Below are 12683 nucleotides of genomic sequence, written 5' to 3' on the forward strand. Positions count from 1 at the left end.
CAAGCCCAGCTCCCTCAGCCGCTCCCCGTAAGCCTCGTTCTCCAGACCCCTCACCAGCCTCGTCGCCCTTCTCTGGACTCGCTCGAGCACCTCGGCGTCCTTCTTGTAGCGAGGGGCCCAAAACTGAACACAGCACTCGAGGTGCGGCCTCACCAGAGCCGAGTACAGGGGGACGATCACCTCCCTAGCCCTGCTGGCCACGCTGCTTCTTATACAGGCCAGGCTGCTGTTGGCCTTCTTGGCCACCTGAGCACACTGCTGGCTCATATTCAGCCGACTATCAACCAGTACTCCCAGGTCCTTCTCTGCCAGGCAGCTTTCTGACCACTCATCTCCCAGCCTGTAGCGCTGCTTGGGGTTGTTGCGCCCCAGGTGCAGGACCCGGCACTTGGCCTTGTTGAACTTCATACAGTTGACCTCAGCCCATCGCTCCAGCCTATCCAGATCCTCCTGCAGAGCCTTCCTGCCCTCGAGCAGATCGACACACGCACTTAGCTTGGTGTCATCTGCAAACTTACTGAGGGTGCACTCGATCCCCTCATCCAGATCATCGATAAAGATATTAAAGAGGACCGGCCCCAGTACCGAGCCCTGGGGGACTCCACTAGTAACCGGCCTCCAACCGGATTTGGCTCCATTCACCACAACTCTCTGGGCCCGGCCACCCAGCCAGTTTTTAACCCAACGAAGCGTACGCCAGTCCAAGCCCTGAGCAGCCAGTTTCTTGAGGAGAATGCTGTGGGAGAATGCTGTGGGAAACGGCGTCAAAAGTCGAATTTTCCCCCAAATTCACCCCCAAAACCGCCCCCGGAGCCCGCCCACAGCAGCCGCCAGCCCCGCTGCGAACAAGCTGCCGCCCGGCCGGATTCCTCAAGTGCCCCAGGGGAACGCGGCACACCGGGGTTTGCAAACCGCCCATCGAGGGGAAGGGAGAGATGGCACTGGGAGGACGCACACAGAACTGCCCGGGGAGGGAAGTGATGCTAGAACACAAGCACAGGGAGCCCGGCTTTTCCAAACTCATAAAGGTGTTAAAAATCCAGACTTTTCCCACATTTCCCATCTGCATGCTCACGGGGGACACCGCACCGCCGCGCGGGCAGGGCTTTGGGCAGCGGGGGACGCGCGGGCACCGCGGCAGGCCGCGTCCTGCCATCCCCGGGGCCTTCCTAGCAGCCGAGGTGAAGGCCGTGCCCCGTCGCCCCGCCGGCTGCAGCTCAGTGCCCCAGAGCAGGCTTGTGTTTGGCAGGAGATGGCTGGGGGGACAGCAGCCGGTCCGCGGAGGCGCTGCTCAGGGTGGACTGAAGGTAAACGGTCTTGTGGAAGAGCCTGTTGCTGAGGAAAACCACCAGGGAGAAGAGACGGAGCTGGAAGTGGCTGGAAGGGAACGGAGCCGGTGAGCTTCCCGCCTGCCGACAGCCCGGGCTCTCCCCGATGCCACCCCCGCGCTGAGAAGCCCCCTCCAGCCCTCGCGCTGCTCGGGGCAGTGGCTGCCCAGCCTCCCTCCGGGGATAAGGCGAATTGACCCAGCTTTTAAGTGGGTACAGGAAGCCCAGCACCGCCATTCCTTCGCGCTTTCACCCACGGAGCACGGGCAGTCTCTGTTCTCCCTGCGCTGTTCCCCATTTACCACCCGTTTGTCCTGGACCTAACACCAGCACGGAGCTTCCCCGGGCCACTACTTACTAGGTTTTGCCAGGGGTCTTTGCTTCGTTGGCGCTGATGATGAACAGAGGGAAAAGAATGGAGAAGAGGCAGCCACTGGAAGAAAAGAGAACAGGCACCTCGGTTGCTTGTGGCCTCAGTGAGGCCCTCTCTGGTGCTGTGGATGAGGGTGAAGTTCTCTGATGCAGGAAAGGAGGGGAGAAGCGTATGGGCTCTGGGTTGGGAGCAGGCGGCTCCCCAACAGCAAACCGCCCTCCTACGGACTCACCTGATGATGTAGGACGACTGCATCGCAGTGAGAAAAGCCAGTGGTAAGCCAAATCCAAAGTAATAGGGCCAGTTTCTCTCGATGTTGGATAACCGTTGGTGCATTTCAATTCCTGGTGAGAACAAAATCCCACAGAAATCAACCCACAGAGCTATCACGCTGGGAAAAGACCTCCATTACACTTCAGCCCTTGTAAAAAAAAGTGAGGGAAAATGAACAGAACAGCAAGCCTTTCTTTCCAGTCTACTTCAAAGAGCACGGAAATACTTATAACGGTTATCCAAAAGAGCACACGGACAGAGAGAAAACAAACCACGCAGCAGCAGCAAGATAGAGAACAGCAATAACCAGCAACAGTGACTCCTGTCAGCTGGTGTGGGACCGCGAAGCGGCTTGCTCACTTCTTTGCCGCACGCAGGGCTCCTGCGGCTGCGCACGTCCTGCTGGCGGCCCCCCCGGATGCCACTCGAGCAGGGAAACGGCCGCCTAGCAGCAAACGTTTCGGCCCCGTCGGCCTCGCAGGCGGTGCCGAGAGCGGGGGCAGCACTCACCTTTGTTAAACCAGCGGTACTCGAAGCAGTAGAGAGAATATAGCAGCGACATGTGCAGGAGGCTGATCAGCTGGCCAACGATATCGATGGGGAAGAGGCTCACTATCATCCCCTGAGAAAGAAAAGAGCAGGTGAGCGAGGGCTGCTCGGGACCCAGGGGGGAGCAGCGCGCCTGCCATTGCCCCGGAGCACGGCGCGGGGTGGCCCAGGCAGGCGTTGGGTTGTTTTCTGGTTCCTTACTCTGGTCTCACCTGGATGAGGAACAGTGCCTGCAACAAGAGGTTAAACAGCATGTCAGCAATGATTTTACTGACACTGGGAAAGGGATGAGGCTTTCTGCCAGAAACTTCAAAAGCTAGATCTGCAATGTCCTGCAAAAAGAGAGAAGGGGACTTCAGTGAAAAGCAGTTAAGATGACAGACGATGCTGGTGAGCTGTGGTTGCCCACTGAGAACACCCCCGAGGCCCCTTTTCAGGACGGGATTTCAGATTTTCTAAGATTCTTACGGCCAAACCAGGAATTTGCCCCCCTTCTGTGCAGAGATGCCAAGATGGCAGGTGGTCCACACAGCCGGCTCGTGCCATTTCTGGGCCTGACGTGCAACGTTTTATCTGGAGCCAAAACGCCGTCACCCTACCACCAGCAAAAAGGGCTGCAGGGTGCCCTGGGGATTTACTCCTGACTGATCAAGCTTTAACGAGGACGGTCCCATCGCTCGCATGACACGCGGTCAATGTTCCCGTCACCTACCTGAAACCAGATGGCATTGACAACCTTACTGAGCACAAACAGGGGAAGGACCCAGAGGGCGCTGAAAATGGAGGTGAGAATGAACTCCAGCCAAGACCAGACATCACCGTGTAAGGAAGGGTCGCCTTTGAGAGATGGACAGGGAGAAAAGCACATTAGGAACCTCCTCATTTCAGATCGCAAACCCAACAGGTCCATGTTAAAGCTTCCCGGCACAGCCGTCTCTGCCATTGTGAAGTACTCCTGACTGCAGCACTCAAGGAAAGGAAAAAAACAACATTTCTTCCTCCACCCACTTGCTTTTCATTTATTTGCAAAAATATTCTGCATCTACCGACAACTGTGGGTACTGAGTGGCAAAACCAACGGGCTAGATCCTAACACAAGAAGGGTTCAAAGACTGTTGTCAGCCCTTCCAGTCTGTTAGCAGAATTACCCATCTGTCCGATTTTCTACGGAACAATTAAGCACAGCCCTGCTTAGCACAGCCTGTGTGTGGTTTTCAAGCCTCATCCATACATTTTTGCAGCTGATGACAGAAGAAAAATTTCCTTGTTGTTTCAAGAAAACCAACGCGTCCAAGTCCCCTCAAGAAGGGTCCTTCCTAGAACCCATCCCACAAGTTGGCCTTGGTAAAACTTCAGGTTTCACCAAGACGTGAAACGGAACAGGGGAAGGCAAACGGAGGGCTGGGCCCAACCTCGAGACGAGCTGTGCTCTCCCGTCCTGCTGAACGAGGAGCGTGCCATCAGCGGGGTGCCCGGCGGGGAGAGAAACAATGCAAGGAGACGAGCACGAGGAGCAGCTCACAGGGCAAAGCCTCAGCAGTTTGGGATGAGCGTTGGGACTCCCACGGACGGCCGAGCACCCTTTAACGTACAAACCGAAAAAGGCACTTACCAATGATCTGTGCTGTGACTGACTGAAGTACGGGTATAAATACTCGGTAGAACAAGAAGAGACTAAGCTACAGGGAGAAAGAAACAACAAGAGTTCTCGGTGAGCCTTCGCACATTCATTCTTGTGCTCTTTTCTGCCACCCGGCGCAGTGAAACCCCAAAACTTCCAACCACGCCCATGGCAGCAACGCACCTAAAGGTACTGCAGCCCCTCCTGATGCCACCACGACTCCGAAGCCACGCGGTCTGCCTAGCAGACAGCTTCCTGCTCGGCACCTAAATGGCTCAGCCTCAAATGAAAGCCTTATGTCCACACATCCTGACAGCAAAGGCTGTAAGTACTGATCTGAAGGCAGACCCTCTGCCTGCTCCACACACGCCTTTGTACGGGCAGTGATCCATCGACACACTGGAATCTGTTTAAATACAGCCAAAACCTGTGACCGAGCACTTTCCTTTTAACGTTTCCACAGTGACTCCTCATACCCTGCCCCAGCCTAACGGGAACATGCAGCTGGTGATTTAGTAGGTTGCAAAGTGTCTGCTCCATTAAGAACTAGCTTCCTGAAACCTACTAACAGTCAGGGTAAGGTCACAGCTGAGGAAATGACTCGAGATAACAATATTCAGTTTGGTAAAGCAATATCCCAGGCTGCAACAGAGGAGGAGCCGAATATTCAAGGGAAAAGCAGCCTCAAGGACCTGGAAAAGCAGCTGGGGTTTACTATGCAGGTTTCCCAAGAGAGTCCACCACTTCAGCCCTATGCTGTGCCCCTGTAAATACAGCATCGGGACCAGGGAGCGTAACGGCTCCTCTCGGTCCAGCCTCTCCTACGGCCTTCCAGCCGCAGGGCAGCCGGGCACCACTGAAAGCTTACAAGCCCTGGAGCAGGGCACTGGATTCCACAGCATCTGAACACAGAAAATAGCAAAAATCCCCACTTACCCAGAACACGCCTCCGTTCCAGGCACAACACTGAAATATCCGGCTCACAATCCGGGGTTCACTGGCGAGCGATAGGACAGAGAGAAGCGAGAGAGACACTCAGCTCCCGGGATCCGGACAAATGGCAACTGCTTCGGCCCCGAATTTTGGGCACCGACGTAGCAGACACCTGAAGAAATTCCTAAGATACGCAACTCAATGCCAGCAGCACACCTGATTTTATCTGAACGCTGGAATTCTGCAAGAAATCCCAGCGCAGACTTGCAGCAGGTTTCAGCCAGCGTGTGAGCTGCACTTCTACAGGTCTGCACCAGGGAGACTGTCAACCTTTAAGAATTCCCCAAATTAAATAAAATTCCCCAAGTAAATGAAATAAAAGGAGCCACGCTTTTATTTGGGGTTTCTTTAACGTATCCTTGGAATGTCAAGTTAGAGAAACAGAATTTTAAGCATTTAGTAAAGATCTCGAGCTTTGTTCTCCTCAAACCCTTACTGCAAAAATATTACAGATTTCGGGGTGCTTTTTGTTCTTGGAAGAGGCCACTTCAGCTGAGGGTGGTTTTGGCTTCTCTCTCTGCATATGACACACGTCTATGGATACACAAGAGAGAGAGCAGCTCCGTAGGACCCTGTAGTGGACTTTTCCAACCAGTTTCTGCTACCAAAGGAATATTGTTACAAAGAAAAACAGCAAAATAGGACTGCTCTGTCCCCCTAAAATAAATATTAATTCTCAAGGGCAGCACGTATGCAAGAAGGCAGGAACCTCTACGGTCGTAGGAGGGGTAAGCTGATCAGACATTGGAGACTTCTCCATCATCTTTAGACAAGGTCAAACTACCACTGAGCTAGGCAAAACAATTTGTAAATAAGTCTTGAACGGCATGTTACCATCCAAATGGAACAAATGCCAGCCCAACTGTAATCAGGCCAGTCGAGAAACGTCTCAGTGCAGTTTGGGAGTCAGCCACAAGAATAGATGCTGGTTTGCTCCCACACGGATATAATTCTGGCATTCCCAGCCTTAGTGGATGCAACTGTTCTGGGTGGCTGCAGAACACAGCAAGGCTGGGAAAATGCGATACTTCATCTGCCCCGAACGCGTCACGTGGATGAGAGACGTGCTCTGAGCAGGCTGTCTGCTGCTGCTTCCCAACTCCGAGTACCACCAACAGCAACCATCTTTGAAAGGCAGCAAGAGAGGTCAGTGTTCAGGAAAAAGAGGAGGCTTAGAAATCCACGTTCTTTTGGCTTGGACAGCTTCACACCGCAGAGCACGTACCTGCTATCGCAAACTGCCTGCAGCCTCTTAATTCTCCAACAGCACGAGGAGTCATCTTACCTCATGCTACGAGCTCCAAAGTTTTGTTACACGGAGTAGAAAAAAGGGCATTTCACGTCATGGTTTTCACACTTACTGGTTTTGCACTCGGTACAATTGGGTTTATGAATCGTGTTTCTACTGCAAGCCATCTGCAGACGTCAGCAGTTCAGCTTTTGCTGATGCTCGGGTTGCAGGTCTCTAACGGTTCTGACACTTTCACGGAAATCTTCACGAGTGCGGGCAAAAATAATGGCTTTCTTTCTTAAACCCCACTTACCTCAACTTCCCTTTTAGCCAGCCTACTGTGATACGATGGGTATTTTGGAGGAAAAAAGCAGAAGCCCTGCCAAATCACTACGACCTGCAGAGGTTTTGCAATTCAGCGGGCTCTTCAAAGCTCTGGGCAGTTGCTCTCTCTCCCCGCCCTCAGTAGCTGGCAGACGAAGAGGAAACGAGCAAATTATCTGATCTGTGTCATCAGGCCCCATACTCACTTCTCTTGCTTCCTCTCTTCCATGTGAAACCTCCGCTGGGCGAGCGCGCTGTTTGCTCTCCTTCGCCTCTGCTCCTCCCTTTTCTGCTGGATCCGGGCATCCAGCTTGGAGATGGTGCATATGCCCCAGATGGAGTCCTTGATTCCCTGGGGACACGAGGGAAGCGCGTCAGGCTCGCTGTTCCCCAGAGGGGGGAGGAGTGGGACGCGGCTGACCCAGGCCATCCAAACCTCCTGGTTACGGAAAGGGACATAAACGCATGCCAAAGGCACGTGCACAGCGCTGCACGCGTGGCTGCTGCTTTAGCAGCTCCTCTGTCGGGGAAGGGCTGGCAGCCCAGTACAGAGAATTAACAAAGAGAGCTCGTTACGGGACAGGGAGGGGGCTCACAGCACAAGGAAGGAAGCGAAAACACTCCCCGGACAGCAGTGCTGTGACGCATCCAGATAAAGCAATCTGGAAACAAAGCTTTTCTTTCAAAGAAATGCCAGCCGTGCTCAGCAACAGCAAGAGAGAGAAAAGGTAAACGGATCAAACTCCAGCTCAAAACCAGCTGTGTTTTACGCCAGCCGCTCCTCGCAGAAGACTCTGGGCTTTCACTCTTGAGAAGACCGAATAAAACCTCCTCCCAGCTCCTCCTTCGGGTCGAGGTGGATTTGCATCAGCACTGCCCTTACTCAGCCCACACTCCCAGTCGAGGCCGGGGAACCCTCAGGCAAGCAGGAAAGGGATCTGGGGGCAGAGGTGAGGGAGCAGCCCCCCGCTTGCATCGCCTGTTGCCCTCAGATGGGAGAAGGGACAAGGCCAGTCGCGCTCCCCGGCGAGAGGGGGAAGCCAGCACCAAGGCTCAGGCCAGCAGCTCCGTCTGTTTTCCACAGCCTGGTGACCTAAATCACCACGCGTTCCAGCAGCTTTAGGAGCAGCACTGGAAAGCCTTTTATTTATCTATTTATTTTTTGGGGGGTCTAAAGGTGTGATTTCTCATCAATCTCCTCTATTTATAACCCTGGCAAAAGCCAGAGTCAGAGCTTTCGCAGCCCATTTTTTTTCTGTCTGGCGCAACGCACTTCTGCCCCTGCCAGCATTTCTAAGGCCAATAAAATATAATTATAGCATACTTAGGATGTGCAAAGTCCCTGTGGCCTGACTACGAGCTTGATGCTTATTCCTTTACAAATAAAAGCATCTGTCTTTGTCTCAGAAACATTCTCACATCAGCCACATCCATGCAAGGCTCTAGGGAGCGTCTGAGAAGATTTCCAATGCCATTGCTTTTTCTTTTAACGACAGATTTGCCGCAGCTGGCAGGGCGACTGCCGTGACTTTTACATGCGGGTGACTTTTACTGCTGCAGCGATGGCTGAGCCCTGTGCACATCGCCGGTGGCTTGAGGTCGAGCTGCCTGGAAGGACGGAGAGGGCTGGGAAGGGGACGAGTCGGCAGGGCTCCCACCCCAACAGACATCGCGGGCACCTTTCACAGCTTTGCTGCCGCACGGCAAGCAAACCAAAACAAGCTGTTAGTAGAGAAGCGCCCCACAGTAAGTCTCTGCCTCACTCCTCATTTAAAAGGCTCCTCTCGCTACCTTCTGGTGCTCCACAGGCAGCTATCTCCAGCCCCAGCAGGTATCACCGCCACCAGCACCAAAATCTCACAGCAAAACCAGGACCGTAAGGACCTCGGGGGTCCAGGAGGGCGCCACTGCCCAGGTGGCTCACGCACCAGTTCAGCCTGCGCAGCCTTGACGTGACGGCGTAGATCCTGGAGCCGTGCGCACGTCTGACGTACTGCAGAGCAATGCTGCTCGTACCCGATGAGGCAGGAACTCGTTACGTGGGTCGCTCTCCCCGCTGCCTACAGACGGGGCGAAAGCATCACGAAACGACACGGGTCCTGCCGCTTCGCGCTGTGGCCGGGGCACCAAAAGCCTTCGCTCATTCCAATGCCGGGTGTCCGAACGCCGGCTCTGCCTCAGCATCACGTCAGCAGGGTTTGAAACCCGCACTTACACCTGGGAGAGGCAGCGGCACGGGGTAGGAGCGCTCGGCTCATGCGAAGCCTTACTGCCGTAGAGCAACCGCCCTGTTCACAGGGGCTACGAGGGTGACTTCTGCCCGAAGGAAATCTGTCCCAGCCCAAAGGGCTCGGCCTGCCCTTTGTAACAGGTGCACAGTGGTCACCGGGGGAGGAAATTATTCTAGAAAACACTTGCTAAAGCCCAGGGAGCATGCATCCCACAGCCCCAGCGCCACACCAGCTCTACCTGTCATCAGCAAGCAGGAAGCTTGCCTACAGCACCTCTGCCTTACAAAATCCTAACCCCGTACATCTTTCCTTATGAAATCAGGAACGGACCGATCGGCTGGCACATGCTGGGCGATTTTGGGTAGGACCCACTTATGACATGGAAAAAAGAACATCAGGAGAGCACACAGCACACCAGTGCTGGGAAACGAGAGCGGTCAGCTGTCCTGTGCTCTCCTGTGCTCACCTACGCGTGGCAGTAACTCCCCAAGCCCACGCTGCACTCCTTTAGGACGCTGGCACTGTCCCAAAGCTGGCATGAAATGGATCCTTCCTGGGGTGTGGGAGAGAGAACCACTTCCAAGAAGCTGGGCAGCCAAAATGACATCAGCAGGATTCTTCTGACAGCATTTTCCAGGGTATTGCAAAGATTATGGAAGATGTCTTCAAGTGAAGTACATCTGGAGCCCCCTTTCTTTCAAATTCTGTAACGTCCCCTCAAGTGCGCGGGAGGGAAGGCGCTCCCTGCAGCGGACCCGCCATCCCCACAGCAAGCAAGAACAGTCCCTGCGACGCGGGACCTGGAACGCAGACTTACCCTGACCAGGTCATGAAGGAAGGTTTTCACACTATCTGCCATCTTGACTCCAGCATCACCTCTGCTTCCAAAACTATCAGCTACAGGGAGAGGGGAAAAGCCGAACCCAAGCCTCTCTCATCATGGAGAGGTGGAAAACGGATGGAGTCTGTGGAGAGAGAGAACACAGGACTGTGGCAGGCACAAACACCACATCTCGGTTGACGCGTCAGTCTGAGCACGGTAATTACAAGCCAAATCACACCCCAGCAATCCTCAACAGACAGAAGTATTTGGCCACAGCAGCAGGATGTTTCACCCTCCCGTCGGCATGTCGCCTGCTGTTTTCTGATTGAGAAAGCACTCGAGTTAGAAAGCACGGCCGAACAGCCACACGCTGCGGCCACCACACAAGCACCAGCGGGAGGAAACAACGGGAAGGTTGAAAACACTTCACAGAGCTGAACGTTTCCTTCCAAAGGCTGGACAGTCGCACAACAACCCCAGCAGCTCTGCTCTACGCTTCTACAGAAAGATCTACACAAAGATCAACAAGCCTAAGCCCAAGCGCGTGGCCAGGAGAGGCATCCAACGCTGGAGTGGCGTGCAACTGAAGCAGGAAGAAAATCCCCCGCCTGCAACTCACAGCCCGCAGCCTCCTGAACCAGCTCTCCGGCAGATTAGCAGCAGCCTCACCACCACTGTTTCACCTCCACCAGCTCCCCTCGGCGGGCTGCAGCGCTCCAAAACCTCGGGCACGACACCTGCCCGAGCAGCCCTGCGCACGCCCGACCCCAGTGCCGGCTCCTGAGCACCCGGCTCCAGCCCTCAGCAGCATCCCACCGGGCAAGGACCCTCAGGCGCGCAGCGCAGAGGGGATCTGCCCTGGTAGTTTTGCAGCACCTCACGTTAACGCCTCGTCCCGCAGACTCCGTGCTCCTAAGCGCCAGCACCTGCCTCAGAACGACACCGCCGTGCTGCGGGGTGCTGGAAGGGAAAGCTGCTACGGCCAGGCGGGGGTGAAGCCCACCGCGGAACCACGTCCCGCACGGGGAGCAAGGGCCCCGCAGCCGGCGACGGGTGCTTCTCGGTGTCAGACATCAGGGCCCGGCAGGAAGATCCAGCAGCAGAGCAGCTACGCTGCAGGTGGTTCGGGTTGTCAGCTCGGCGTGGAACAAGCGATCTCAGCAGGAACGTGTGGGCTGAGGACAGTTATGAAACACGCACGGCACTGCTGACTGCCCGAGGAGCCAGGTAGGTTCACCGGGACAAGGGGCACGAGGATGCTTTCTGTCCCAGTGACACGAGGCTGCTGACCCAAGGGCGACACCACCGCAGATGCACCTCTTCTCCCTTAAGCGCATCCCCTGTGCACGGCTCCTTTAGGGATTCTGTTTGGTTATTTTTAAAAGCACTCAGGCGGGATCCCGAGGAAATCCTTTCTGTGCCTTGTGACACACGGCCCCCATACTCTTACACAGGCTTTCACTACGGACGTCTCTTTGGACAGGTACAGAAGCATCCTTGCTAAACTCAACGCAGCAAGCTTGAATTTAACGCCTTACACCTCCGTGCCTCCTCTTCCTCAGGGGTAAAGAATTCAAGGTCTGCAACGCGAACCCGGCAGAGGAGGGCTGCTCCTGAACAGCCCCAAGAGCCCCTGCTGAAAGCACAACCCGCTCCAACAGCCGTCTGCCAAAAACGCACCGAGCCCTCCGCTCCTTTTAAAGCGCCGCACGAGCACAGAAAGCACCCGAACTGCCGCCTGAGGAGAAAAAACCTTCGCGGCTGACAAAACCAACGCTGGAGCCCGCCCCCCCCCCCCGGTAACGACAGGAGGATCCAAACCCGGCCTCTGCCCAGGACACGGTTCCCGTCGCGACCCGCCGCCGCTGCCCAACGCCGCACACGGCCACCCGCGGCTCCGGAGCGCGGCCCGGGGGCGCAGTTTCGGGACAGGGGCCGCCAGGGGCCGCGCTCCCTCCGTGAGGCAGCGGAGCCGTGACGGGGGCGGCCGGGACCTCAGGCGCCGCGGCCACACGGCCCGAGGTTACCTCAGGGCCCCCCCCCCCTCCCGGGGCTCGCACCCGCCTCAGGGCCGCCTCCGTGCCTCAGGGCCCCCTCAGGGTCTCTCACGGTCCCTCAGGGTCCCTCAGGGCCCCTCACTGACCCCGCCCCCCCCACTCACCGCCGGGCCGGGCCGGGCCGCGCGGCGGCGGCGGCAGCAGGGCCCAGCTCGCGCCGCCCCGGCCGGGAGGGGAGGGGTGCGCATGCGCCGCGGAGGGAGGAAGGGGGGGGGGGGGGGAAGCGGTGGCACCCAGCGCATGCGCAGTCGTCAACGCAGCTGCCCCGGCCTGAGGCGGGGGGCGGCTAAAGGGGGGGGGAACGGGGAAAAGGGGTAACGGGGGGTAACGGGGGGGAATTGGGGATAACGGGGGTAATGGGGGATAACGGGGTAATGGGGGATAAGGGGGGTAATGGGGGGAACTGGGGGTAACGGGTGATAACGGGGGTAATAGGGGATAACGGGGGATAATGGGGTAACGGGGGATAACGGGGGTAACAGGGTAATTGGGGATAATGGGGGGTAATGGGGGGTAACGGGGGGGGAATGGGGGATAATGGGGGGAATGTTGTATAATGGGGGATAACGGGGGTAATGGGGGGGTAACGGGGATAATGGGGTAACGGGGTAATGGGGGATAACGGGGGTAACAGGGTAATTGGGGATAATGGGGGGTAATGGGGGTAACTGGGGGGAATGGGTAATGGGGGATAATGGGGGAAAAGGGGAAATGGCGATAATGGGGGCAGTGGGGGGCAAGTGGGAAATGGGGTTAAAGAGGGAATGGGGCAAAGGGGGAACGGGATAATGGGGGGCAATGGGGTAACGGGATAAGGGGGGCTATAGGAATAATGGGGGCCAATGGGAATAATGGGGGGCAAATAGGGAATGGGAGGCAA

General features: G+C 56.2%; 1 protein-coding gene across 2 annotated transcripts; it reads right to left on the reverse strand.

The window, feature by feature from the left end:
* Positions 1-1010: 1010 nt before the first annotated feature.
* Positions 1011-12012, reverse strand: EI24 (EI24 autophagy associated transmembrane protein). Of its 2 annotated transcripts, XM_035555868.2 has the most exons (11): positions 11908-12012; positions 9741-9888; positions 6899-7044; positions 5081-5141; positions 4136-4202; positions 3236-3360; positions 2736-2855; positions 2485-2596; positions 1934-2045; positions 1687-1761; positions 1011-1377 (listed from the first exon to the last, which is right to left on the reverse strand). In XM_035555868.2, exons 2-11 carry the CDS (start codon positions 9780-9782, stop codon positions 1218-1220), a joined length of 1020 nt encoding a protein of 339 aa, XP_035411761.1. In that variant the 5' UTR covers positions 9783-9888; positions 11908-12012; the 3' UTR covers positions 1011-1217. The 2 variants fall into 2 exon arrangements, with proteins under 2 accessions (XP_035411761.1, XP_050571001.1); XM_050715044.1 differs by lacking the exons at positions 4136-4202; positions 5081-5141.
* Positions 12013-12683: the final 671 nt, after the last annotated feature.

This window comes from Cygnus atratus, chromosome 22 (assembly GCF_013377495.2).
Source record: "Cygnus atratus isolate AKBS03 ecotype Queensland, Australia chromosome 22, CAtr_DNAZoo_HiC_assembly, whole genome shotgun sequence".
NCBI classification, from domain to species: Eukaryota; Metazoa; Chordata; class Aves; order Anseriformes; family Anatidae; genus Cygnus; species Cygnus atratus.

Bases quoted from the DNA above. Each gene is read 5' to 3' on its own strand.
- EI24 (XM_035555868.2), bottom strand. From the start codon at position 9,782: ATGGCAGATAGTGTGAAAACCTTCCTTCATGACCTGGTCAGG. The intron at 7,045-9,740 runs GTAAGTCTGCGT...TCGTGTCCCCAG, and splicing joins TCCTTCATGACCTGGTCAGG to GGAATCAAGGACTCCATCTG. The intron at 1,762-1,933 runs GTGAGTCCGTAG...CTTTTCTTCCAG, and splicing joins CAGTCGTCCTACATCATCAG to TGGCTGCCTCTTCTCCATTC.